This window comes from Balaenoptera ricei, chromosome 20 (genome assembly GCF_028023285.1).
Source record: "Balaenoptera ricei isolate mBalRic1 chromosome 20, mBalRic1.hap2, whole genome shotgun sequence".
NCBI lineage: Eukaryota > Metazoa > Chordata > Mammalia > Artiodactyla > Balaenopteridae > Balaenoptera > Balaenoptera ricei.
The window spans coordinates 2,055,636-2,082,629 of NC_082658.1; the positions used below are offsets into that span (position 1 = coordinate 2,055,636).

The following is a 26,994-nucleotide window of genomic DNA, read 5'->3' on the forward strand; positions in this document are numbered from 1 at the left end:
TTAACAGAATTCACACTCTAAATTCTACCTTCCCTGCACTGGGTAGCACAGAAATGCGTGCTGGGCTCTTCAGACTTGTAGCTGTTGCTAGAATCTGTGCATGCCCAGCTCAGGGGTCAGCCAAGGTTTTGAAGGGAGTTTATTTGCAGATCTTAAGCCTTCCCCTCTCCGGCTCTCTCCTTCCCAGGATTTTGCCCACCAATTTTCATCCGTGGTGGCAGCTCTGAACTCTGTCCCCTGACACCTCATGCCAAAGAGACCGCAGCCCCCTCCTGGGGCTTTAGCTGCTCCACGCTGCTCTGACTGGGTGGGTAGGGGGTTGTCCCCAGGGGAAAACACTTAAACACAGGCCCCGCCCCGTGCGGCCTCCTGCTTTCAAAAATCAAATTCCTTTCTGCCTGCATGGATGATTTTCTGGTGCCTTCAATTGGTTGGGTTTTTTCCGTATGTTGCCTAGAACTTAAAATTGTCATCTATGGGAGGATGAGTTTTATGTGAGCTACTCCACTATTCCCTTAAGTGGAAGCCTTTAATTTTTATAAGAGGAGTCAGTCCCCACCTTCGCTTGACTGATTGCCAGAGCTCACGTCACCTCTGTTTATTGGCAAAGAAGAAGAGCCAACTTCAGCTCCAAACACTAGGCAACGACTCTCTCTCTGTTGGACAAACTGAAACCCATCCCAGGAGGAGAAGCAATACCAGAGGGCTTCCTGAAGGCGGCGTGATCTATCCATTCTTCCCTCTCAGTGTTTCACACTTTACGTTTCTGTTCAGGTTGGCCCAGAGTGAAAGCTGCGTCCTCCCGTGGTGTGACTGTGGCTCCTCCGTGGAGATTTGCTTTTACTGAGTTGCACTTGGGCTTCAGGCTCTCAGCTTGTAGCGGGGGGTGGGATAGAAAGTTGTCAGCTGGACCGTCCTCATCACACAGCTGTGCTTTTCGTAAGGATGCTGTCGAGCGTTCCATCCCACAGGGTCCCCTGTAGGAGGGGCCGGTGGAAAAAATTCTCTCACCCCTCAGGGCTCTGCTTCCCCCTGAGCGGCTGGTGAACGTCTACCTTGTTCACGTTTCCCTGCTAAGGGGACCAGAGGCAAAGGAAATGTTCAGGATTGCCTGTGTGTCCCAGGGCTGTCCTCTGCCTGAATTCCTTTTGTTGATATAATTATATTGTATTTATTCCTGTCAGAAGTCTTAACTACTTTTAGTACGGAAAAGGGGGGAAAAAAAAGTCATCTGAATCATTAACAGCCCAGGAGGCGGCCATAGCTCCAAACGTTTTCGTCACCCGTCCTCGGGGACCGCCATAACAGCCAGATTCTAACTCAGGCAAGAAGCTGAACCGCAGCCTAAAGGGAAACGACTTCCCTGGCCTCCCTGCCTAATTTGCCAAATTGAGTGTCCTGTGGACTCAAGAAATCAATTTTCAAAAGACACATTTACTCCCAGAGGGTAGAGGGGACAGATACTTGAGTCAGTGTCTTAGCGGCTCTGAGGCAAGTCCCAGGAGCAGGTCCAGATGGTTCTGGATGATGGAGCATTACGGATGCTCGAGGCAGTTGCTCTGGCAGGGAGCGCGGTCGCTGCAACACTGGAGTCCTGCTGTGTTTGCACTCGCTTGTAATCAGGCGCTGGGCTTGACGGGGTCTCTGTTGTCACCCGCTCCAGGTGGGGCCAGAGCCTGCGATGGCAGCGTCGGGCCCGAGTGGCACCACGAGCCCCCCCTCATCTTTAACCTGGATGGTGATGTCGCAGAAGCCGTGCCTCTGGAGCGGGGCAGTGCCGAGTACCAGAGGGTGCTGCCCGAGGTCAGAGCGGCTCTCTCGGGGGTCCTTGAAGACATTGCCGGCGACAACATCTCCCGGGCGGATTACAGTCAGGACCCTTCCGTGGCTCCCTGCTGTAACCCCCACCAAACCGCCTGCCGCTGCCAGGCCGCGTGACGGGAATACCGGGAAGCGAGACGGGCGGCCTCGCATCCCGACTGCGGTTTTGCCCGCTTCGCAGTGATGTGTGCTGTAAAAATGAGGCTCCGAAGTTTGTTTTGAAGCCACCACTCCGTGTCGCCCCCCCCGCCCCGTCCCTTCCGCGTGCCGGCGTGAGGGCATGCCGAGCCCGAGCTGTAAGGAAAGGCACCTGGGCTTTGGAGTCAGGAGTCAGGCCAGGTCCAAGCCCCAGCTTTTGAACTTGGGCCATTATTTAACCTAACCCGCAGGCTGACCTTGAGGATGAAACGGGTGACACGTGAAAGCGCCTGCCTGGCACGTGACGTGACGCCGAGCAGGCACTCGGTACGTTTTAGTTGCCGTTTTGTTTTACACGCGCTCAGTTCTGCCGGTCGTTTGAGCAGAGGCGCGTCCCGGCGGGCGTCCAGAGCGGCACCTCGCTGTCTTCCGCAGGCGCGCAGATCACCTGGGAGCTTGTGACCGTGCACACTCTGACCAGGTGGGCCGCGGGGCCTGAGGGGCTCCGTGTCTGGGAAGCTCCCTGGGGGTGCTCCCCTGAGCAGCACGGGGGGTGCAGACCTGACAAGGTGAGAGCTGCTTCCAGGTCACGAGCAGCAGGGCCCACAGGAGTCCGCGGCCCTCCCCACCTGCCACCACCCCGTGCGACAGGTCAAACGGCTGTATTTTAAAGATTTTAGGGGTGCTTCCTGCTTTCTGAAACCACAAAGAAGTAAAGTTTTAAAGCCTCAAAAGAGATTGCCATGGTTTTATTATCAGTGTCCTAAATGGGACTGAAAGGTCATAAATGATTTATTCCAATCACTGCAAAAACCTTTTGCCTGGCTAAAATAGCCTCTCTATGTCATATACAAGAAATACCGTCCAGAGGGATTCTCCTGTAAGTACATTTTTACGCAGCATACGCTTTCGAAAGGATGCTCTTTGTAATATAAAATTAGGGTTATAGACCAAGATGGTTCGTCCACGTGGACGCTCTGGCTGGGACACACTTGCGACAACGGCAGGACGTGGGTTCGCAGCAGCTCCCGCGCCCACCGGCCACCGGGGCTGAGAAGAGCCTGCTGGGCAGCGAGCCGCGTCCCGGGTTCCTGACCCCCCGTTCTGCTCACACAACCGCACGCCTCGCGTCCGCCTTCCCCGGCGTCTCCAAAACCGCCTGGCGGGGGCGGTCTTGCTGCTCATCAGGACTGCTTCGTTTTGCCCTTCTGATCGCCGCGGCACAAGATTATCTACCGAAATCAAAACAGAACGGCCTTACTCTTTCCGGGAAGGGGCTGGCGGGCAGGCTGCACCGCCAGCAGACCTGTGCCCACGCGGGGGCGGCGGGGGCAGGCCGGGCCCGGCACAGCTTTCCCGCCTGTGTCCACAGGCCGACCCTCGCGTGTGGTCACGGAAGAGTCACCCGTCTTCTTTAGGTGTAGACGAGGTGGCACAGTTTCTGAAAATATATGTGTGTATTGATATGTATGTGGGTTGCTTTTTGTTTTTTGTTTATTTTTTTTAAGGCTCATCTTACTTGTAAACACAGACTGCTAAATCACCATGAAAATGTCAGTAAATACCCTTGGTCCCAAGAGTAAGACGAATGTCAGAATATATGCAGACTTGTCAAGGTTGGCTTGTTACTGAAACCAAAGCTACTCCCTTCCTGAATACAACATCTTTCTAAGGGACCAGAAATGATCAATTCTGTTTTCTCTCATTGTGCTTGGAGCAAAGTAAATCCCGAGGAGATGAGAGGGATCATACCCAGGTTAGTGTCAGTGTATTTGAAAAAGAAGACCAGCAGTGATGACCCAGCGAGCCCCTCCGGAGATTATCCGAGCAAACCTAGGCTCGTGTCCGGGAGAAGCTGGGACCCCAAGATCCGTCAGGATCCCGGAAGGTGTTAAGGAATGTGGGGAGAGATGAGGATTCTGGACAGATGTTTGCAACAGGCATGACAGTTCAGAACCGAGGCAGAGAGAGGAAGTTGCTTAGCGTCTCCAGCGGACTCTTACTGCCAGTGAGGACATGACTAATATGGTCCCTCTTGCGAGAACATCCCGGGGGCACTCAGGCCCCTGATCCTTGTGCGCTGAGATGCAGAAGCCCACCCGCTACCCCATCGCTCTGCCTGCAGGCATGAGGGCAGGGCTGGGGTCTGATGGTCTCCGAGACCCCTACCACCGGCGCTGCACATGGGGGCTGCTCCGAAATCGCTAGGGCCTAGCGACCATTCTGGGGAAGCTCGTTCAGTGATCGACACTCAATGGCAGGAAGCCTTCCTTCTACATAAATAAAAATCAACGCAGTTTAAACCGACTTCCACTCATTTGGTCCTTACGAGGGAGACAGGACGAATGGCTTGTACCAGGCTTCCTGGCACCGAATAAGCAAACAGGCCTTTCATTTTAGTGCTAGTTCTTAAGCGTCTCCAATTTTTTTTTTTTTTAAACTCCAAATGATCTGCATGGTGTACGTATTATCTGATACAGGTTTTCTTTGGCAAGGGATCACCCTCTGAATGCCGATATCCAAATTCTGTAAATACAAGAGGTTTCGAGGTCTACTCTGATTACAGTTAAGTATCTAACAATCTAATAATCTTTTATAGCAGTCACAGACTTTTACCAAAATTGCTGATTCCATTAGATTCCACATGTATACCCACTGCATCTGACCTGCTCTGGTTCCCGGAAGATACAACTTCAGATAAATGACCACCAACTTTTGGGGGGCGGACAGAAAAGCTCCCGCTATAGCGAGTAGGGGCAAGAGAACCCAAAAGCAAAACAACTGGTCTCTTGGGAGGGCTACTGGGAGACGTTTTTAAATGTATAATTAGTATTTTTAAGAATGACTGCTTTCCACCCCTAAAATGTAAACTTCACTGGTTGGCACTGTATTTGACAACCTATTAAAAGCCAGAAATGCCAATCTTAAGCTGCAACCCACAGAGCCCTTTGGAAAGTCAGGAACACGGCCCTGCAGTCCTGCACGAAGGGTCCCACAGCAGCTTTTGTTTTTCTTTTACTAGACTTACTAGATTGTCCTATGGATCTCTGCAAGAGAGAAGCCAGACCTGCACTCCATCCTTTGGCAAATGGAATCCAGCTGACCCAAAATCATGACCAAGAGAAAACACTGCAGCCCAAGGTCTATGCCCAATGGCTACTTCTCTCTGCTTCCAGGAGGGACAGTCAGCTGACTCTCCAAGCCTTGGCCTAAACACTGCTTCCGTCTTGAAACGACTTCAAGTGGACCGTCTGGGCTGTTTTCCGACTGAAGCTCCTAAGAGGGGTCCCTATGTTGCCCTGAACGGAAGCTTGAAGAATCAGAAGCAGGGGGACAAGCTTCTCTCCACCCCAGGCTGCTGAGAGGAGGCACGCCCAGTGCCCGGCTAAGCCTGGGCGCTCGCTGCCAGGAGGGCTGAAGCAGGACGCTGGCGAGCCCGGCCAGAGGTGCCCGGGGGGCTTCCCACCGCCGCTCCGCTCTCCGAGTGGCCTGCTAAGTAACAGGGGTCGGTCCCGCCAGAGCCGGAGGAGGGCGAGCGCCCAGCCCTGTCGGAGCGTCACCTTCAGCATCACAAGAGCAGCGACACTCTGCTCAGAGCATCTCAGGAACCGCGGCAAACTAAGAGCTTAGGCGGACAAGTTTCTCCCTGTGAGCAGCAGAGAGAGTGCCAAAGAAGCAAAGGCAAGGGGTCCGGGCCTCTGAACGCGGGGAGGCCGCCAAGGCTCCCTGGGCGAGTACGTGGCTGTCCTACTGTCGGGGGGGCTAGTCTGGGGTGCTGAGGCTTCCCGGGTGTTAGGGGAGGAGCAGCTGTTACAGACGGGACAGCAGGGAGAGGACTCGGCCCCGCGCACAGGCGCGGCTTCTGTCTACGCGCGCGGACTGGCGCCCTTAAGGGTTCCCGACGCTCACAGGCGGGAACTCGTTCTCGTCATCGAGACACACCGGCCCCGCCGCAAACTCGTGTTCGGGGATGACCTCTCCTCGGAGCGCCCCGCCATCCTCAGAATAACCTGGAAACCAACAGTGAGACGTGAGAGAAGCCACGGGGTCTGTTCTTAGGCCGCGACCCCGGGGCCGGGCCCCAGCAAAGCGAGCACCCGGGGACCCGCGGGACAGACTGTGCTTCCGATGAGTCCGAATCCTCACCGTTTACGGCCCGAAGCCCCTGGGCGGCTGGTCTCCTCCACCCGCCCGCCCCCGGCTCCTCCAACTTTCCACCTGATTACAAACCGTCCAGGAGGCAAAGGGTTCCCACTACTTGTTGGGGAGGCGACCACTGGGGGCTCTGCCGGCCCTGTTCTGGGACCCGCGTTTAAGGCTATGCCCACGGCCTCATCTGGAGGAGACACGTGGTTCGGGGGAGCGCTCCGTCCACAGGCAGTGGTGACGGGAGAAGAGGGCCGCTGTCACACAGGTCCCCCCGTGCCCACTCACCTGGCACCGTGGAGGCTGCAGATGGGCTTGGTCTGGCTACAGTTGCTGCATAAGACTGAGGTAATGAAGGTCTGAGGTCATTTTCTTTATTCTCGTCGGCAGTTCCTGAGCCAAGCAAGCTAATTGCAGCGATGAACGGGGGGAAGGAAGAGACAAAGAGGTCACCTCACGCCCAGGACGCTTCCAACAGGCAGAGCACCCGGAAGCCCGTGCTGGGCCCCTGGAGTTCAGGGCATACACCTGTCAGTTCCCTGCCAGGTCAGCGTGGGCCAGCCTGACCTTCACCTGCCAATCACGGGATTTCTCATCTCTGGCGTTCAGTAAACCGAGATCGGTCCTGTGCTTCTCCTGGCACGCGCAGGCAGGGGCACCCGGGAGCCCCAGGTGAGGGGGCAGTGGCAGCTCGGGGCACCCTGTCCGCAGCAGGAGGTCGCCCTGCCCTCGGCCGCAGAGGTCAGGAGAACGTCTCAATTCAGTTTGGTACACGGCTCTGAGCGCCTGTTATGTCTGAGGGACCCCGGGAGGAGGAGGGCCCAGCAGGGAGATCCCATTTTGCATGCTATTGAGCCCCACGTGAGCCCAGCACCGAGCAGGGCCCCCTCTGGCTCTGCCCCTGGGCCCGCCCCTGAAGGAGGAAGGGAAGCGAGAGCCCTGAGGCTGGTCGCTCTTCTGGGCTGAGGGGCGCACAACACAGCCGGCTCTTGAAAGGCCGGCTTTCTGAAAATTGGGCTCTTCACCTGTGGGTCTTGATTAAGACGCAGTCTCCTCCATCCTGAGGGTCCAAGTTGTAGATGTAAAGGTGTCCACTGGATGATGCCACCAGGAGCCTCGGCAGCTTCTGGATCCTAAGGGCCAAGAAGACATGTGCTGGGACGACAACGTACATGGCGGCAGACCCGCTTCCAGGGACGAAGCCCCCCCCCCCAACCCCCCTGGGAGCATCACCAGCGTCTTGTCCCGACATCCACAAACCCGCAGCCCGCTGACCCCAGAGTCTGGGTTTCTGGTGATTTCCTTGCGTTGTGTCCTAGTGATCTAGCTTGAGGATGACTTCTTGTCTTTGACCATAATTGTGTGGGTGAGACAAAAGGATATGCATACACCCTGCTGCTCTGTGAGGTTCCCCTGCCAACAAAAGCGTCCGCCTACCTGCCTTATGTGTGTCTCTGCCTTTAACAGCAGAAGGAAGGATGCAGGTGCAAAACTGGCCCCCATCTTTGCTGGCTAGTTTTACAAAATTTTTCAAATGTTCGGCTTTAATAAACACTTTTTAACGTCTTAGATAACACACCTGTCGACCTCATAGGTATCTGGACCTAGACTTTGGAACCAGAGCCTTTTTACATAATTCCGTAAAAATGGGAACTGTCTTCAAGACAGTGTCACTGGAACGAGAGGGTTAAAATTCCCATGGCAGCTTCCAGCTCAGCTTCCCAGCCCCCGGAGAAAGGGTCCCACCGGACGGGAAAGCAGCTGGCCGGCCACGGGGTGTGCCGTGGGTCCTGACCTTGCGTGCCCTTCTTGGCTCCCTTCTCTTGCCTTTCTTCTAAACCTGTGTGTGTGTCTGGGGCAAGTAAACCTGTGCTTTGGGGAAGCAAATCTGTAATGGTTTGTGCCTGATGAGGGGTGGCGCTGCACGTACGTAGAGAGGGTGCAGATGTTCCTGTGCCCAGAGAAGCCCAGGCGCCCGGTGGCAAAGGCCCTGTCCTGGTTCATCATGTCGGACACCTGGGTGGGGAGGTAGTTGGTCGCAGCCATGAACATCTTTCCCACGTAGCTGGTCCAGGTCGAGGGCTCCTCTGGTTGGCTGGGGAGCAAGGTACAGGCGAGGGTGAGGCCGAGCCGCTCCCTGGCAGCCGTCCAACATCCCCGGCCGACGCTGGGAGCCGCGCTCACCGCAGCGGGAAGGGACTGTGCCCTGGCATGACGTTCTGCCCACCCGAACGCTCGGGACGTGCCATTCCGGCCGTACCCAGAGGGCGTCAAGGGCTCGTGTGTCCTTTGGAAGAGCCATTGCCCGGCCGTTAAGAGGTTCCCGGTGCGACGGCCTTCCTGCATTAAGCGAGCTCAATCTGACCATCAGTCTGATTTCTAGGTCCCTGGAAGGGGGCTCGGCAGTGAGTGAGCTGGAATCAGTCCCTGCACTGTGTAACCTAAGCCCAGGCCTGTTCTGGGCTCACGGAAGAAAAGAACAGGCCGATCTCAGCGTCAAGGCCTCCCAGCCAGACTGCGTGGGAAGCAAACCTCCGGGCACAATGCTTGGACAGGTGTTTGGTTACAGCCCTCGAGCCACCTGGGTGGGTGCTGGCAACGCACAAAGGTGGGGGGAAATCAGAGGGACCCGGTGTGCCCCCTGCAGTCCCCGCGCCCCATCCTGGGGTCTCTGGCAGACAAGGGGGACGGCTCTGTGGTGAGACGCGGGTGCGCAGGGTGGACGCTCGCCTCTGCGCCGAGCGGCCCGGCGACGACCAGGGTGGCCGCGTGCGCCCCAGGCACCCCGGCCGAGAGGCCACTTGTCCGGGGGACGCATCCTGGCGAGGGACACGGCCCGCAGCTCCGAAGCCCTGGGGCTTGTTCCTCCCTGTGGCCACCTGGACAAACCTCCCTGGGCCTCGAGGGTCTCGTCTGGGGGCGACGGGCGCTTCCAGGCTCCGCCGTCCCCCTCACCTCCTGAGCGCTGTGGGACACACCTGCGCGGCTCGCCCTGGCGCGCTGCGCCGAGGGTGGGGTGTCACCGGGAGGTACCGACCACACCCAGGTCCTGCATCCGAGGCGGGGCGCAGCACAGATGTAGAAGGGAGGAGGCGTGAGCGCCCCAGGACAGGGCCCAGGCCGGGCGACTCCCAGACCACAGAGGGGGGAGGGGTGGAGGGCGCTCCTTCCCCCCTCACATCCCGCCGTCCTCACTGGGGACGACGGGGACCATCAGGGTCCCCTGCCCGTGAGAACTAAAGCGGCAGTGCAGCGTGGGGCTGGCGCACGGCGAGTGCTCTCACATAAGACGGGGTCTCTGGGGCTGGCGGGACTGAAGAGGCTTGGCGGGTGGTCGCCGGGCTGGGCCCCGAGGCAGGTCTGTCTCCGAGCGGGGTGGGGGAAGCAGGAGGAGGGCCCATCAGAGGCTCCGGACACGCGTCCGAGAGTCAGGGCCACACTGGGCCGGCCCAGGGGGCAGAGGCAGGGAGGCCTCAGCTCAGGCAAGGTGCGGCGAGAAAAGCCTCGATATCATACGGCGCTTGCTGTTCTTTCTGACTCACTTCGCTTAGTCTGACCATCTATAGCAATCTAAACTGCGACCCAGATGAACTCATCTACAACACAGAAACAGATTCACACACACAGAGAAGAGGCCGGTGGTTGCCGACGGGGAGGGGTGGGCAAGGGATGGGGTGGGAGGGTGGGGTGAGCAGAGGCAAACTCTTGTGTACTGGATGGAGAAACAGCAAGGCCCTACTGTAGAGCACAGGGGACTGCATTCCACATCCTGGGATGAACCGGAAGGGAAAAGAATATGAGAAAGAATGTGTGCGTGTGTGTGTGTGTAACTAAATCACTGTGCTGTACAGCAGACATTAACACAGCATGGTAAATCAGCTCCACTTCGGGACTTCCCTGGTGGTCCAGTGGTAAAGAATCCGCCTTCCAATGCAGCGGACGCGGGTTCGATCCCTGGTCGGGGAACTAAGATCCCACATGCCGCGGGGCAACGAAGCCCACGTGCCGCAAATTACAGAGCCCATGTGTTCTGGAGCCCGTGCGCCGCAACCGAAGATCCCGCGTGCCGCAACTAAGACCCGATGCAGCCAAAAATCAAAAAACCAAAGAAACACTATACTTCAACGTGTGTTTGATATCTCTATAGTGATTGGGAAAACAATAATGCAGATTAAATTTTTAAGCGTGTTATGTCTGTAGCCATTACGTTGTGAATGCCAAAGACAAAGAAATATTCCTCTAGTTGTTTGCGAAAAGGGAGGGAGGGAGGGAAGGAGGGAGGGAAGGAAGGAAGGAAGGGAGGGAGGGAGGGAGGGAGGGAGGGAGGCCTCGAACGCCAGGCTGGAGGATCTGGGACTTTACTCCTGAGGGCAAAGGGGAATGAAGGTGTCTGAGGACGCAGGGGCATGTTCCAAGGATTAGTCCAGCAAGAAGACGTATGATGGTCAGAAGAGGCTACAAGGAGCGAGACCAAGGAAGGGAGGCCCGGGTCAGGGCGGTGGCCAGAGAGGTGGGAGCGAGGCAGAGGCAGAGGCGTCTCGTGCGGGACGAGTCACCGCTTCATGGACGGGGCGGGCTGGGGGGATGTGGAGAGGGACGGAAGGTGTGTTCCTGGTGACCTGAGACGGACAGAAGCAGGTGAGCCTGGAGGCGGAAGTGAGCCCAAGTGGCCATTTCCCACCTTAAGCACCAATAAGAGACTCGGATGGAGATGTGACCAAGGCAGCGGCGTGGGGTCCCTGGATCCCGGGACCTGGGGGTGGCAGGGCGTCCGGCTGGTTCTGCCGCCACGGGGGCCCGAACCCAGCACGACTGAGGACGGATTAAAGCTCCGGCAGAGAGTGGGGCCTATGGTGTAGAGGCTGTCCGAGAAGGGATAGAAACGTCCAGAAGACAGATGACATCTATTTAAAAGCTTAGAGGGCGAGCAGCGTGCTGTAGGGCACGCGCACACGGGGGCGGGCGCTGGAAGGGCTCCAGGCGCAGCGAGGAGCGAGGGGGGCAGCATCTCGTGTTTCACGCCCCTGTGGGGCCAAGGTTCCAGAGAGGACGCGAGAGCAGCCCCTGGCCAGCGGCCGGAGCCAGGGCCCAACGGTCACTGGGTGCCCCGGGAGGGAGGGAGGGAGCTCCAGACGGTGTGGGACAGAGGCCGGCACCATGTCACACGCACACAGACACACACACACACACACACACACACAGAGACACACACACAGACACACATACAGACACACAGAGACACAGAGACACATAGATACACACAGACACACACACAGATACACAGATACACACACACACACAGATACACAGATACACACACAGAGACACACACACACACACACAGACACACACACAGACACACACACACAGAGCGGGGGCCGGGTTCTGTATCTCCCTGAGCCGGTGGAAGGGCTCTTCCCGTGGAAGCCCCACTCGGGCGGGGGAGCCGGCCTCTCGTGGTACCAGGCGAGGCCCAGCAGAGGAGGCCACACCTGGGACACGGAGCTGAGCGTCGCGGAGTCGCCTCCTGGCGGGGCGAGATGCGGCGCTTTCACGCGGACCCCGGGTTTGGAGACGGAGGCCGGCTCCAGGCGAGACGCGGAACTTCTCTGAACCCGTTCCCTCAGTCGTGAGGCTCCCAGCCCGCCTGCCTTCTGGGAGCGCCTGGGCAGCGCGGGGCCCGAGAGGGTCGGGAGGCGCCGCGGGACCCGGACAAGCGGCCCTGCTGCTGAGGCCACCACCGCCTTCTGGGCGTCCCTGAGCTAACCGCTAACACTTCACGTTTCCATTTCCTACAGCGACCCTGGGGGGGGTGTCAGGAGACACGCGGTGTCCGAAGGCCCCCTAGGAAGGTGTGAGCCGTGTCCTGGGCTGCGCGGGGCAGGGTCTGGGCCCCAGGGGCAGGCTGGGTGACGTGGCACTGCCACGGCCGAGGCCTGGGTGGAGGAGACCCTTCACCGCTTTCCCGGGAGAAACGGGCTGCACCTGCGCTGGTGCCCACACGACAGCGGGCGGAATCCCTAGGAGGGGCCCCAGGGTGCCACGGCCTGGTCCCCGGAGCCTGTGCCAGCGAGGAGGCCGCAGCCCCGTGACTGTGTCACGTCGTACGGCCCAGGTGACTGTGGGGGGAGATGACCCAGACGGCTTTAGCCAATCGCACGAGCCTTAAAAGCAGAGGGCTTTCCCCAGCCAGAGGCAGGAGGGAAATTCAGAGGAATCAGGAGCTTGAGAAGGAATCGGCGCGACCTTGCTGGTTTGAAGGCCGTGTGAGGAGGGACGAGGAGCCGGAGGCCATCGGGGGGGCAGGGGCTTCGCTGCTGCAACGCGAGGGCCTGAATTCCTGCCGATGACCAGGACGACCCGGAACGGGGAGGGCGCCGAGCTCAGGCAGGCGGCGGGCAACACCTGCACCGCAGCCTCGCGACCCCGAGTGCAGCCCGAGCCCTGCCACCCCGGGCGGCCGACCCTGCCTGGCGTAAGGCAGCACCGCGGGGCCGTGAACGCGTGCTGCCTTACGCCATGAGGTGTGTGGTGATCTATTGCAGCGGCAACAGGAAACAGACACGCGCACCCCTGGCTGCAGCCCAGCGCACGCTGTACGCTGTCGACCCCTCTCCTCTCCTCTCACGGGCACAGCAGCGGCCCTGGAAGGGTCTGCCAGGCCCCCAGCGCTGGGCGTGACGAATGCACGCAGACCCCAGAGACGCTGCGGGGTCGGCTCCAGATCGCAGCGATAAAGCAGGTCGCACACGTGCGTATAAAAGTGATGTTTACACTATCCTGCGGTCTAGTAAGCGTGCAGTGGCATGATGTCTAACAAACAACGTGCGGGACGTCCCTGGTGGTCCAGTGGTTAGGACTCCGTGCTTCCACTGCAGGGGGCATGGGTTCAGTCCCTGGTCGGGGAGCTAAGATCCTGCATGCCTCACGGCACGGCCAAAAAAGAAAGTACAGTACTTGGAGCCAGATTACAGAGATTCGTATCTGAGCCCCACCTCAAAAAAACTCAATTTGATAAAATAAAAAAAAAATGTGCATTCCTTATTTCTGACCATCATGTGGGCCTTCAGTGAGTCGTAATCTTTTTGCAATGGTAACATCAAAGATCACTGATCACAGGTCACCACGACAAATAGAATAATCATGAAAAAGCTTGAAAAATGTTGAGGATGATCAAAACGTGACACAGAGACACGAAGGGAGCAAAGGCTCTGGGGAAAATGGCACCGATGGACTTGCTCGAGGCAGGGCTGCCACAAACCTTCAGTTTGTAAAAAACGCAGAATCTGCGAAGCACAACAAAGCTTGAAGCGACAACACGAGGTTGGCCTGTGCATCACGGTATTTGTAGCGAGACTAGCAAACCCTCTCTAGCGTTTACTCCATCCCCGGCACAACGCTGCGTGCCTTCAGCCCAGGCACTCACAACAGGCCTAAGAGGCGTATATGATCATTAATATTTTAGGTTTGGCGGACGAGGAAACAGAAGTACAGACAGATTAGATCACCTGCCCGAGGCCTCGCCGCTCACACGAGGCAGAGCCGGGCTGCAAACTCAGGAGGGCGACCCCAGCTCACATCACCTAGTCTTTGCTGACACTCACTCCCCACGTTGGTGGGGACAGAACGAGTAAAGCCAAGTCCGTGGCGTTGACAGAGAGAAGAAGTCACGTGCGCTGGTCGGACACCCAGGATCTGACTCCTTTAGTGTAACGAGCGTTTCGTGTCCTACCTGTTGGCGAGGTGCTCCAGCTTGAAGATGTGTACAGTCTCCGTGTTGCTTGAAGCACAGAGGAGTTGCGAGTCCATGCTGAAAGCCAGAGAGCTGATCGTCACGTACCTGGAAACACAGTCACACAGGGATGGGTGAGCCCGGGGAACGAGGGTAATAGCCTGAGAGTACAAAAGTCAGCTCCACGTACATGTGTAAGAAAACCTACATGTATCCCGAAGAGTTTGAGCACAGGCAGACCTCGTTTTATTGGGCTTCGCTTTAGGATGCTTCGCAGATACTGCGTTTTTTTTTTACAAACTGAAGGTTTGTGGCAGCCCTGCCTCGAGCAAGTCCATCAGTGCCATTTCCCCCACAGCCTTTGCTCGCTTCGTGTCTCCGTGTCACGTTTTGATCACCCTCAACATTTTTCAAGCTTTTTCATGATTATTCTATTTGTTGTGGTGACCTGTGATCAGTGGTCTTTGGTGTGACGACTGCAAACAGATTACGACTCGCTGAAGGCTCGGATGATGGTCAGCATTGTTTAGCAATACAGCATTTTTAAAATTAAGGCATGTACATTTTTTTTTTTTAGACTCATGCCACCATCGCACACTTAACAGACTGCAGGATAGTGTAAACATCACTTTCATAGGTACGAGGAAACCAAGAAATGTGCGTGACGCGCTTTATGGTGATACTGGCTTTACTGCGGTGGTCTGGGATGGAACCCACGCCATCTCCGAGGTCTGCCTGTGTTTTCTAAAATCCCTTTGACACTGTATCGTTCATACTTTGAAATTAACATCGGAAAGAGTCACACTGGGTCGCTTCTCAGGTGAGAAGAAACCAAGCACCGCCCCTTCTGGTCACGTTGGAAGTCTTCCGTCTGCGAGCCCTACAGCGGATAGGACCCAGACCATCACACTTCTCTATTCCGCGGGGGTAGGATCCGCAGTTACTTTCGGGCCGCGACTCCCTCGCTCGTCTCACTTCTCCGCGACGGGCCGCCCTTGGGCGCGTCAAGAAAGGGCTCCCCAGGCTGGAGGCCCAGGTCACAAAGCCCCCCTCGGCTCTCAGGTGTTCTGAGTGCTCAGCGGGGCCTCTAGTCAGTCACCTGAGAAAGGACCATCATCCCTCCTCCCGGGCAGGGCAAGGGGCGCACACAGCCCCTCTGTCCTCTCCCCGGACGGCTGACCCCTGTGCGTACTCTACAATGGGTTCGTACGACGAGCACAGACCTTTTCATGCCTCTCCGAAACTCATAGAGCTTCTGCCCATCGGGAACCGAGAACACCCGGATGACAGTGCCCTGGAAGAGAAAGCAGGTAGGCGTTTCGCACCGTGAACGGCTTCAGGCAGACACGTCCCTTTGGAGACGAGCCTGTTTGCTTGGCTTTGAGCGTCCGTCTCAGGAGAGGAAGCAGCCAGGGCCGTGCACAGAGGCTCTTCTCCGTGCGTGCTGCATAAACCGTTCTTGGAAGGCGAGTGGAACAGCCTCTGTCTCCCTGCCCCTCCCCACCCGAGCCCAAGGCGCTGGCGCGCCCGTTCAGTCTGCTCTGGCCCCCGCAGACATTCAATCTCTGCCCGTCAAAAATACACCTGTTTTCCGTGGCATCTGAAATTCAACTCGATCACCTTCCCTGGTTATTCCAGACGGAAGATGTCAGTCTCTCCTGCTGAACAGCCAAGCGTTTTGTTTCTACTGTGTTTATGGAACGCGGCATCTCTCCGTATCTGTGATGATGGGCACGCACGTTTCTTAATCAGACCGCAAGGTTCTGGGCAAAGCGGCTTGTGCCCTGCACAGCAGAGGCCCTTGGTCGGCCGAGTTAATAAATGCAGCGCCTCACGCAGGGGCCGGAAGGCCTCCCTCCGGAGTGAGGTCTGAGCGCTGGGGTCACCGGGCCCCTTCCACCAGCTCTTTGGGGCCCAGCGCCCCCGGCACCCCGCCCCCCCCCTCCCCCAGCAGGAGGCGGGCGAGCCCCTGAGGAACTCACTTTCTCCGAGGCGCTGGCCAGTCTGGAGCCCGAGGCGTTGAAGGCAATGGCGGCCAGCGCCCCCTCGTGGGCAGCAATGGTGCAGACTGTCTTCTGTTGGCGAAAAGGAAAACGGAGGTTGATGCTGGGGCAGAGGGAGGACGCTTTTCGTCTCCTCTCCCTCCTCCTTCCTTCCGAGACACCCTCCCTCCTCTGCTGGGTTCCCTGTTTCCCTCTTTCCACCAGGCCGTATGCACAGAAGCTGCACGTGGCTTCCCGGTGTATCTAGAGGCTGCTGCAAGGGCTGCTGCGTTTCTGTCCCTTTTCCTGCCCTCGGGGAGATGGGCGACCAGCCGCGTGGCCAGAGCGGCGATGTGACCGTGCTCTCCGTGATGCGGCTCTAGGGCCCGGGCTTCCTGCAGCAATCCTGCCCGCTCTGTGAAGCTCGGAGAGCAGAGGGCAGGACATGGGACACGGCTGCACGCTGTCGCAGGCCGCGCCACGGCCCGGCAGGACGCACTCAACCCCGCGATGGCCCCCAGCTGCCACGGCGTCTGTCCGGGCCTGGCAGGCTGCCTTGTGGCTACGTGGACGGACGGCGATGAGGGCGAAGGGCATGACCTTCCCGTCCACACCCCACAGCGGTGGCCGGAGCTGCTTGCGCCTCTGCACCTCGCCCCCCGGCCACCGAGCCCGCCCCTCACCTGAAACTGACCACGAGGCCCGGCAGGGGGCTGGGCCGGCCGGGGTCACCGCCAACTCACCAGGGCGTGTCCGTCGTAGAGCACGATCTCGCCTGTCGTCCGGCTCCCAGGATAGGCCACGTAGGAATTGGAATGGTTGATGGACAGGGCACACAGACCTGGCGGAGAGCAAACCGCACGTGAGAAGCCGGCGTCCACGCCCGGGAAGGGCATCTGGACACGGCACCACCACAGCGCCACCTGCTGGCGAGGGGAGGAGCGGCCCTGCAGACCTCGACTCCCAGTTGATTCTTCTAATCCAAGGACCCTGATCAAGTAAATTCCCGGGACGACCTCGTGATTGGACACTGACCGTGTCCACGCCACAGCTGAGAGGTCGGAAGTGAGACTATTTTAAACGTTCTTCTTCGCACTGTGCCCCAGGGCCCTGAAGTAACATCTACTTCTCTTCCAATTCCGTTACCCTCTGGGCTACAAGCTCCTCACTGAAATAAAGGGCAGCTTGTGGTGGCCTTTCTGCAGGTGATTAAATGTCATTTTAAATTGGAGGGTGGGGAGGCTGGGTGGCTTGAGGGGAGGACCTATTTATAAATTGTTTCAGAGCCAAATGTCCTGCCTCGATAAGGCAAATGGGCCCCTCCAGAGGGGAAATTCACTTGAGGGCAGCGAAGATGGTGTGTCTGCCGTCGGGACAAACAAAAGAAACAGGACATGTTGGATTTAAGAGGCTTCAACAATATTCTGGAAGAGTAAACACCAAGTCAAACCACTGAACCAAACCTAAGCCATTTTTATTTACATGGGGATTGGAGGGGGCGGGGGAGGATCCTAATAGCATTTAAGAAAAGGATTTTCACAACAATGGTTTCCATTCATAGGCGTGTACGTGATAGAAGTGAATTCACGGAATTACCCGAACCAGAAGCATTACCAGAATAGGAACTTCGAAATCAGGCAAGAGAGGCCCTTTTTAAATAGAAAAGGTAGCTTTGTTACAAGTTAGTCTGTTAAATGGGTTTCTTGTAAAAGCATAAGAGAAACTTCAGATCAGGCTAAAATGGACCTGACCCTCATCTGTTGGGGGCAGAGCAGAGGTTAAAACAAAAGCAAACGTCGAGAATGGGAACCAAGGTCCGACCTCCTGCTCGGGCTTTGCCGAGGACCCACCAGGCTGTGCCCTTATCACCTGCCAGGCAGCTGTGGGAGGAGGGTGACAGCCCAGCGCCCTTTCCCGCAGGCTCCCTGCAGCTCTCTCGCCTGTACAGGGTCACCCGGCCTTAGAAGAGACCACTCATGCCTTCTCAGTTTTGCTGAATGTTACACCCCCATGACTTATTTTTTAACTGAAAGTTTGTACCTTTTGACCCCATTCAACCATTTCACACCTCTCTTCCCCCTGACCCCCAGCCTCTGGTAACCACCAGTGTGTCCTCTGCATCTGTGAGCTTGTTTGTTTTGTTTGAAGATTCCACATATAGGTGAGATCATATGGTATTTGTCTTTCTCTGCCTGACTGAATTCACGTAGCGTGATGCCCTCAAGGTCCATCCACGTCATTACAGTGGCAAGATTTCATCCTTTTTTATGGCTGAGTAGTATTCCATTATATCTATACGCCACACCTTCTTTATCCACTCATCCATCGATGGACACTTAGGTTGTTCCCATGTCTTGCCTGTTGTAAATATCGCTGCAATGAACTTTGGGCTGCAGATATCTTTTTGAGTTAGTGTCTCCATTTTCTTTGGATAAATACCCAGAAGTGGGATTGCTTAACCATAAGGTAGCTCAGTTTTTAGTTTGTTGATGATCCTCCACACTGTTCTCCACAGCGGCTGCACCAATTTACATTCCCACCAACAGTGCACGCAGGCTCCCTTTTCTCCACACCCTTGCCAACACTTGTCTCTTGTCTTTTATTTATTTATTTATTTATTTATTTATTTATTTATTTATTTATGGCTGTGTTGGGTCTTCGTTTCTGTACGAGGGCTTTCTCTAGTTGCGGCGAGCGGGGGCCACTCTTCATCGCGGTGCGCGGGCCTCTCACTGCCACGGCCTCTTTTGTTGCAGAGCACAGGCTCCAGACGCACAGGCTCAGTAGTTGTGGCTCACGGGCCTAGTTGCTCCGCGGCACGTGGGATCTTCCCAGATCAGGGCTCGAACCCGTGTCCCCTGCATTGGCAGGCAGATTCTTAACCACTGTGCCACCAGGGAAGCCCTTGTCTTTTTGATAATAGCCATTCTAATAGGTGTGAGGTGACCTTCAGAGTTGTATATTAAAATGTAAATATTTCCAGAAAGGAAGGAAGCTTAAACTTCTTCAGCTAACATGGAACTTCCTGTAACACCTAATGGAGAGTGAGTTGACACGAGATTCTGACAAGAAGGGACCAGGGATGGTAGCGAGGGCAGGTACACCCTGCCACGTAACCACGTGCCTGACAGCTCTGCCTCTGGCTCGCACCTCGGCCAGCCCACCTGAATGTAGCCAAGGGGCCGTGCCTACCAACCTTTGCAACTTAATGACGGTCCCCAGAGATGCTGAACGTGAGCTCCTTTGGCTTCCTGTGTTCCAATTCTCAGACAAATCCACCCAGCTCTAAGAATGCACTTTATTTCTTGTGAAGCCCCCAGGAAAGTAGGAAGACTTTGCTATAGGCTTAGATATTCCCATCCTACTCGTCTTCTGTTTCTGTCACAAGTGTCCCCTGAAACCCTTTATAGGAAGGGAAATGAGCCTTTTCTTTTTTTTTTTTTTTAAATTTATTTATTTATTTATTTATTATTTTTAGCTGTGTGGGGTCTTCATTTCTGTGCGAGGGCTTTCTCTAGTTGCGGAGAGCGGGGGCCACTCTTCATTGCGGTGCGCGGGCCTCTCACTATCGCGGCCTCTCTTGTTGCGGAGCACAGGCTCCAGACGCGCAGGCTCAGTAGTTGTGGCTCACGGGCCCAGTTGCTCCGTGGCATGTGGGATCTTCCCAGACCAGGGCTCGAACCCGTGTCCCCTGCATTGGCAGGCAGATTCTCAACCACTGCGCCACCAGGGAAGCCCTTTTTTTTCTTTTTTAAAATAAATTTATTTATTTATTTATTTTTGGTTGCATTGGGTCTTCATTGCTGTGCGCGGGCTTTCTCTAGTTGCGGCGAGCGGGGGCTACTCTTTGCTGCAGTGTGCGGGCTTCTCATGGCAGTGGCTTCTCTTGTTGCGGAGCACGGGCTCTAGGTGTGCAGGCTTCAGTAGTTGTGGCTCACGGGCTCCAGAGTGCAGGCTCAGTAGTTGTGGCGCTTGGGCTTAGCTGCTCCGCGGCATGTGGGATCTTCCTGGACCAGGGCTCGAACCCGTGTCCTCTGCATTGGCAGGTGGATTCTTAACCACTGTGCTATCGGGGAAGTCCCAGCTTTTTCTTTGATATTATTTTATAATATAAAAGTGATAGTATAAAAAATTTGTAGAGCCCAGAAAATATAAAGAAAGAGAAAAAAAAAAGCACCCATAATTCTAAAACCCAGAGGCTTTTCACTATGCTCAATATTTGAGTATATTTTCTTCCGGCCTTTTTCTTCTTTTCTTTTTTTTAAATATAAGGAGTTAGGTTTTGATGTGGCTTTTGGACTTCAGACTCGACACACATTTTCATAAATCATGGTCAGCTAAATTCCACTGAAATGGTTTGGCTGTAATCCTTCTGCAGCTGGAGAAGAAAAATGCCTGATTTCCATTCAAGAACCAATGGCACCATTGGCTGGAATTACAAGGAAATCCTGTGATTCTAAATCATTCTTACCTTGGTATTTATAGTATTATATGTCAAAATTAAAACAAGTTAACAGTGATTTATAAAATGCAGTTCCCTCTGGGTTGATTAATGGAATATGCTTTCCAGTTTTTAAAAATAGAAAGGGGAGAAATCGTCTCTGTACTTACAGATGCTCTATGCTACCATTTACCCCCACCTGCATTACATTTTCAGAAAGAGCGCTCGCTGGGGAATAAGCGGCTACTCTGTCCCATTATACACATTGCTGTGTGGTGTAGACTGTTCCCCCAATACTCCGGGAAAGCCTGTAAGACCGACAGCATCCCCAAGTTCTGCCGTTGGCGGATTTTTTTATGGAGATTTCCACCTTCAGCTGCTCAGGGCACAGACTGCTGTGCTAGCAGGAAATTAACTTCGAGCCCCGTCTGGCCAAACCCTTTAAAGGAAGCAGCCTGCGGTCTTTGACACAACAGGAATGGGCATGACACAAACAGACAGAAGGAAGGAAATTTACAGCCGCGGCCGGTACTGAGCGTGAAGCAATCACAGGCCTCTGTATATATCACGTATTCGAAGTTCACAAAGTCAAAAGACATTCAGAATTTGTGTGGCTAAGCCAGTCAGCCAAGAGGCCCCATCTCCCTGTCCACCCACGAAAATTCATCAAATCAAGGGCCAGAGTTTCCATCTTACAGCTTTTTGTTCAGAAAATACATGAGAGGGTGGGAACAAATAAAGGAGACTCCTGGCCTCTGAGGATCTTATCTTCGTGGTTTTGGCCGCTCAGAGTCTGCTGGGGGTCCTTGAGCGAGGGACGGGTCATGTCACTGCAGGGAAACTCTGACCTGTCCCGAGCCTGCCCTTCTGGCTGGAGATGGACATGATGCATGGAACCGGCCGGCGGGTGAGCCTGGCCGAGCCTGGCTGAGCCTCGTGTGCCCAGCAGATGGGACTTTGCTCTCACCCCCTCCCCGCCCTCGGGGAATCCTCCCCATAATAACTCTGTGGGGTAAAAAGGATCGTCCCCATTTTACTGAAGTAGGAAGAGCTCAGGGAAAGCTGAGAGGATGATTATAAATGTCAGGATTTGAAACTGTCTTGGTCTCTCTCTCCAAAGAACGTCAGAGGTGTAATAAGACACACGTTTTGGTCTTTCAACCCATCCCTGGGCTTTCAGAAGGAAAGGCTAAATCTCTCCCCCAGCCCACTGGTAATGTTTACCTGAGGACACCTCCCATCATCTCTAAGTTGTCTTGAGATAAAACGATTCCCTTTGTGAGGCGCACACATCCTAACAGGAAGCACAAATGGCCCTACACCTGCAAACCTCCTTTCTCCCTGTTTAAACTGCAAAACTGAGGCCATCAGTGCGTTTTCTGAGCTAAGACAAATGGCTGCATCTGCTCAAAGTTAAGAGGAGACGGGCTTTTCGCCAGAGGAACGGGTTTGGCCCTGGAGGCAGGCAGCACCATCCCCTGGGCTGAGCGGCTGACGGTGTGACCGCAGGAGTTAGGGGGGCTGGCGGCTGCCCTGACCTGTGGGACGCCCGCTCGAAAGGCCGCTGACGGTGCCCGGCTCCCCTCCTTTCAAAGAAACGGAGAGTCACAGGCAGCTTGTGAGCTTTCTGCCCACCTGGCATTGTCCCCTGCCCCCCTGAGATGTCCCCTGCCTGCCTGGAATGTCCCTGCTCACCTGGCATGTCCCCTGCCCCCCTGAGATGTCCCCTGTCCAAAGCCGCCAGGGTCCAGCCCAGGCCCGCGGCGCCTGTGGGTTCTGTTCGGACCCCATTCACCTCCCCCCCCGTCAGAAGAGCACATCTTCCTTTCAGCCGTCACCCCCTGGGTCCCAAACCTTCCAAAGACACCAGGGCACTTGTGCACCATGTCCCATGGGTCTGGGGTTCCTGGTGTGTGGTCTGTACCTACAGTGCCTGCTATGGTCCCGGGCACGTAGCACGTCTGCAATAAACACTTTTCCAGATTAGTTCAACCTCTCATTCCTGAAAAACAGCACAAAACAAAACTAACCCCCCACCCCCGTCCCCGGCCACGGTTCCTTCACTTACCACCCTCCACCTCCACTTGTGAAACAGGCTTTAAAGTTGTTCTCTCACAGAGCTTTCTAACGACCTCGATGGCTGTGATCTTTTCAAATACAGTACCGTTTTGTCAGGGCTGAAATTTTAAAGCACTGAAGGCAACAGCAAGGGCCATCTGTATAACTCAGATGGAGAGAAGGAAATGAGGCCAGAGGAGGAATTACTGCCCAGCAGGCCGTGAGCAGGTCACCGCCACAGACGCCACCCCTGTGAGACGAGGGTTACTGTTCCATTTTACAGGTGAGGAAACTGAGGCTCAAAGAGCCTAGGTGACTGAGGTCGGGCCACAGGGATCTTGAAATTCAGTGAAAGTCAACGAATTAGAAAACTGCAGTGAACTGAAGCAATCATTTAACGACACTAAGCTGGAGCGCGATTCACAAATACTGCCCTGAACCATTAGACCCGCAAACTGTTCTGGTTCGGTGGCTCCTGTCCCACCACACAACTTCCTTCTCGTTTACTTCTGCTGCCAAGGGTTCACAGGATGTCATCGTCTGCCATTTCAACCTGACCGATCCCAGCTGCTCCCATTCTTAAATCAGGAAAATGTATTAAACAGTGTTACATCTGAGAATTTAATACAGTCCAACCTCCTAGCATATCACCCACGTGGAGAGAATTGTCTGTAACGTAAGAAAACACATTTCTTTTCAGTTTGGATTGTCTGTCTCCCGGTCAGGTAGAACCCACTTTTCATTATGACGTCTGCTCTATACTGAACAACCAGCAAAGAAAACTAGGGGTGAACACCTTGCAACGTCAGAGGCAGGACATCTCCTACACGTCTGCCTAAATGCTTTGACACGTTTGCTGAGAACGGGTCCCAGGGGAAAGGAGTTTCTCCCAGGCTACAGGGAAGGTCACACGGCCTTCCTGCAGGACGCATGGCCTAATAAAATCTGAATCTGCCGCCGTTAAGACAAAGCTTCAAGGCAAACACCACAAAGATTTATAAAGCAATGAAGGACAAACGCTGCTTCGGGTTTTCAATTTGGGTGGAAACACAGCTGGTGCAAAGGAGCGCCCGGACACGAGATCTGGGGGCACCTGGTCCGGGCTGGGGCTCACCTGTCGGGTTTGGAGGAATATCCAGGATGGTCTTCAAAAGCTTCATGTCCTTAATGTTGTGAATGTAAATGGACTCCTCCAGGCAAACGAGCAGCCTCTGAAATCACACAGACCCATCAATCTATCGGGGCTGATTCCTCGAGAAGGGCCCGACCATCCCGAGATCACTCCTCTTTCCTGTGAATCCTAACTCGATTGTAAGCCGAAAGGGGGAGGAATTTTCACGCTCAGTTTGAAGCTTACGTTACGTGCGCACAGCCGCGTATATATCACCATCCACCTGGACGGAAGCACTGAATACAGGATCTTAGGAAATTCCACGTAGAAATTGAGATTTCCTTTTGATTCTATTTTTTTTTTTACTTTTCCCTCTCCTCAGTCCTGGGAATCCTGGACACTTCCTGGTCAGACTCCCTTTGCCAGTGAAGACACTTTCGGGTAAACTTTTCGGTTCCCCTTCCCATCAGACGGGCCCCCTTTGATGTTCAGGGCCGAGTCCCATCTTGTCCGGATGTGGGTTCCTTGGCCCCCTCTGCATCTCCCGGGGTTACGTTCCCCCTCCCCACGTGACGCCAGCTGGAACTACGATCCACCCAAACGCTCGCCCAGACCCACTCGTGCGCCCTCGCTCCAGCCCCGGCGAAGGGAACCCGAGACACCCTCCAGCCCTCACGGGACACCCCGCCCAGCGCCCCTGCCCCGCGGTCCCCCTGGGATGGGCTCCTCTCCCCGGGGCTCCCCCTCCCCAGTGCCCGGACACCCTTCTCTTTTTCTTCAAAGGAAACTTGTCAGGTTTCAAGTCTCTTTCCGAGGGCCCCGCGGAAGCAGGCCTCGGGGTTAAGGTGTCAGGTGCCTAGAGGAGCAGAAAGCCCGACTCCGCACAGCGCAGGTGCCGGGTGCGAGCGCGGGGCCCTTGGGAAGGGGCTTTTGGCGCAGGGGCTACTGCCCTTCCACAGCCCCCCCTGCTCCTGCCGCCTCGGCTTCCTTCAGGCCGGCGCTTCTCAGACCCCGATGAGCGCCTGGCATCCCAGGGGCAAGGCCTGGGCTCTGCCTGGAGACCCTCGTCCAGGGGGGTTTCAACACGGACCCCAGACGTGAGGACCGCTGCTCCCGGGCCAGATCCTTTCATCCCAGGGAACAACTCTTGGAAAGGAAGGGACCTAAAAATACTACTAAGAAGCGGCGGGTTCCCCTTCTGGGAAAAGCCTGCGATGCTGTTTTCCCAGTAAGACTTTTCCCAGCTCAGAATTTTTCGGGAGACTGTCACTTGAACCAAGCGGAAAGATAACATTGAAACACTTTTCTCAGGTTTATTTAAGGCTCTGTGGCCACAGCGCTGGGTGCAGAGGGGTGATAAAAAAGATTCTAAGATTCTAACAGGGTCTCCAAATTGATGGCATATATCAGTGCTTCTCCGTAAAATATACAGTCCCTGATTTACCGCACCGCTTTGCCTTTCGCCTGCACTTGCTACGGTTTGGACTAGAGTGCTCTATGCTTGTTGATGTTTGTGGGTTCGGGTTCGCTCCTGTGTCCCCGCCCCGAGCCCCACGTGCGACCCCAGAATTCGGGGTCTTCACCGTGCCCCTTCCTGCAAGGGCAGCCTCCACTCCTAGCTTCTCTGGCCTCGTCTGCATCTTTCCCACCAGCTCTTACAGCACCATCTGCTCTGTGGTCCACTCGGCCGGAGGTCACCCCCCCGCCAAGGGAAACACAGAGGGAACAGTGAGGGGCAAAGAGGAGGCACTTCGTCTGTGTTTCACGTGAGGGCTCGTTCCTGGTGTGAGCGCAACCCTGGCAATGGCTCCCTTTACTAATCAGTCTCCGGTCTCAGGAGAACCCTGGGCTGGCCTCCAGCTCAGCTCATTCCCTGTCACCCTGGCTCTCATCTACTTGTCTAGGTCCTAGAAGTAAAAACTCCTTTTGTCAACTAGAGAATTATTTACAGCGTCTGCCCTTGGAGGCTTCCATCCAATCAATCTCCATCTGGGTAACGAGGGCCCCTCGGAACAGATGGTCAAAGAACTGTGGACATTTACAAATCCAAATACATCTGGTTTATTGTCTTTATTCCACAGAATACCTTTCCTCTATTAGTAGAAGGGGATTAACAGCAACTAAAAATGAAACAGATCACAATTACTGAATATTCTTCCTTTCTACAGATTCAGAGGATAATAGGGGTTTTCTTTCTTCTTAACTCCCCACACAAATCTTGGACTTTTTTCCTGTTTTTCAGAAAGGAACTGCACAGCCTGAGGACCTGATGAAATAGACAGAGCAGCCTCTATTTTCACGTCCTCCGGGGGCGGGGGGGGGGGGGGGGGGGAGCACCAGGACCCTGGCCTAGCAGGGAGGGGACTCTAGCAGCCCCGTAAACCAAAAGTGAAGTCCCAAATCTGAATGTTTTTAAGAGAAGCAAACCCCGAAGACTTCCCAGACCTGTTTCAAATCATCTTCTTAGCAGAAGAAATGCTAAAGGAAGAGAGCCCTGCTCGGCCTGGGGTCCAGTTGGCTTGGCTGTGAACAGCGGAGAAGTTCTAGGTGCCGTGATGTTCTTTAGGAGATGCGGCAGGGGAACTTTGAAGTTAATGAGTGTTTTATTGAGGAGAGGGCGGCACCTAAAGGTTAACAGTCCCATTTGCTGATGAAGATATCAGAGAGCAAGCAAGAGAGACATTATACAAATAAATACCGTGGATACCATTTGAGGGTTCTGATCATTACGGGATATTTGCCTAAACAGTCTTAATTTTTATACCCTGGCCATCAACGTATGCAAAGATAAAACGTCCTGCAAAGAAATTTAATGTGCAACCAAGAGATTTCAGAGACAGCACTGGAGCCAAGAATTGTGCTTAAAAGCCTTCAAGTTGAAAACCCTCAAACTGCCTTTCCCTCTCTTGCCAAGAACTGGGCTTATCTTCTTTATCTCCGGCTACTCCTTGCTTTTAAAAAAGGTCGTATTCTATTTCTCAGGCCATTTTCTACCGCCCTGCTTTATACAGACTTGAATGGATAGGCAGTCAAAATAGTGGATCAACCCAAAGAAACAATCTCTTCCTTCTCATAAACTTAAGACAGCACTTTGTCTCATTTGTTTAAAAAAAAAAAAAAAAAAGTAAGCACTTAATAGTTTAGGTACAAAGGAGAAAATGATGTCCTCAGTGAAGGCAAGGACCTCCAGCACCCTGGGAGTATTTAATTGAATACACAGATCTGCTCTGTCATATAAAGAACCGATTTATTTGTTTTTGTATTTAATAGGCAGCCAGGAAACAGATATTCACTGAGCATTTTTCTACCGGACACTGTCTTTTCTACCAGGCCTTACCGTAGTGAGTAAAATGGATACAGTCACTGCCCTCAATGGATTTAAAATCTAATAATTCAAGGGAAACTCGGCTAATACCCCCAAATGCTTATTTAACAGGAACTTACAGTTTTCAAAAGAATGTATATTGCACGTTTGAGATAAGACTAAACCTTCCTCCAACAAAGAAAACACCACCAGAAACGTCTTCAAGGGTTAGCCGGGAGAAAGAAAAGGAGCGGCCTGGGA

At 54.8% G+C, this 26,994-nt stretch overlaps 2 protein-coding genes across 4 annotated transcripts in view; one reads left to right on the forward strand and one right to left on the reverse strand.

Moving 5' to 3' along the window:
- The window catches only part of ARSG (arylsulfatase G), a 116,146-nt gene extending 113,453 nt beyond the window's left edge, over positions 1 to 2,693 (forward strand). For both annotated transcript variants that reach the window (XM_059908522.1, XM_059908523.1), the window contains one exon: positions 1,664 to 2,693. In XM_059908522.1, coding sequence (XP_059764505.1) covers positions 1,664 to 1,938 — 275 coding nt within the window. In that variant the 3' untranslated portion in view covers positions 1,939 to 2,693. The remainder of the gene's footprint in view (positions 1 to 1,663) is intronic.
- WIPI1 (WD repeat domain, phosphoinositide interacting 1) overlaps positions 2,694 to 26,994 on the reverse strand; it is a 31,045-nt gene continuing 6,744 nt past the window's right edge. The window contains exons 4-13 of one of the 2 annotated variants that reach the window (XM_059908521.1): positions 23,433 to 23,529; positions 16,563 to 16,660; positions 15,820 to 15,912; positions 15,061 to 15,131; positions 13,838 to 13,945; positions 8,036 to 8,200; positions 7,131 to 7,238; positions 6,394 to 6,512; positions 5,869 to 5,969; positions 3,047 to 3,191 (exon numbers count right to left, since the gene is read on the reverse strand). In XM_059908521.1, the coding sequence (XP_059764504.1) occupies positions 3,144 to 3,191; positions 5,869 to 5,969; positions 6,394 to 6,512; positions 7,131 to 7,238; positions 8,036 to 8,200; positions 13,838 to 13,945; positions 15,061 to 15,131; positions 15,820 to 15,912; positions 16,563 to 16,660; positions 23,433 to 23,529 (1,008 nt within the window). In that variant the 3' untranslated portion in view covers positions 3,047 to 3,143. Of the gene's footprint in view, positions 3,192 to 5,868; positions 5,970 to 6,393; positions 6,513 to 7,130; positions 7,239 to 8,035; positions 8,201 to 13,837; positions 13,946 to 15,060; positions 15,132 to 15,819; positions 15,913 to 16,562; positions 16,661 to 23,432; positions 23,530 to 26,994 lie in introns of both variants that reach the window. The other variant, XM_059908520.1, reaches the window with a different exon arrangement.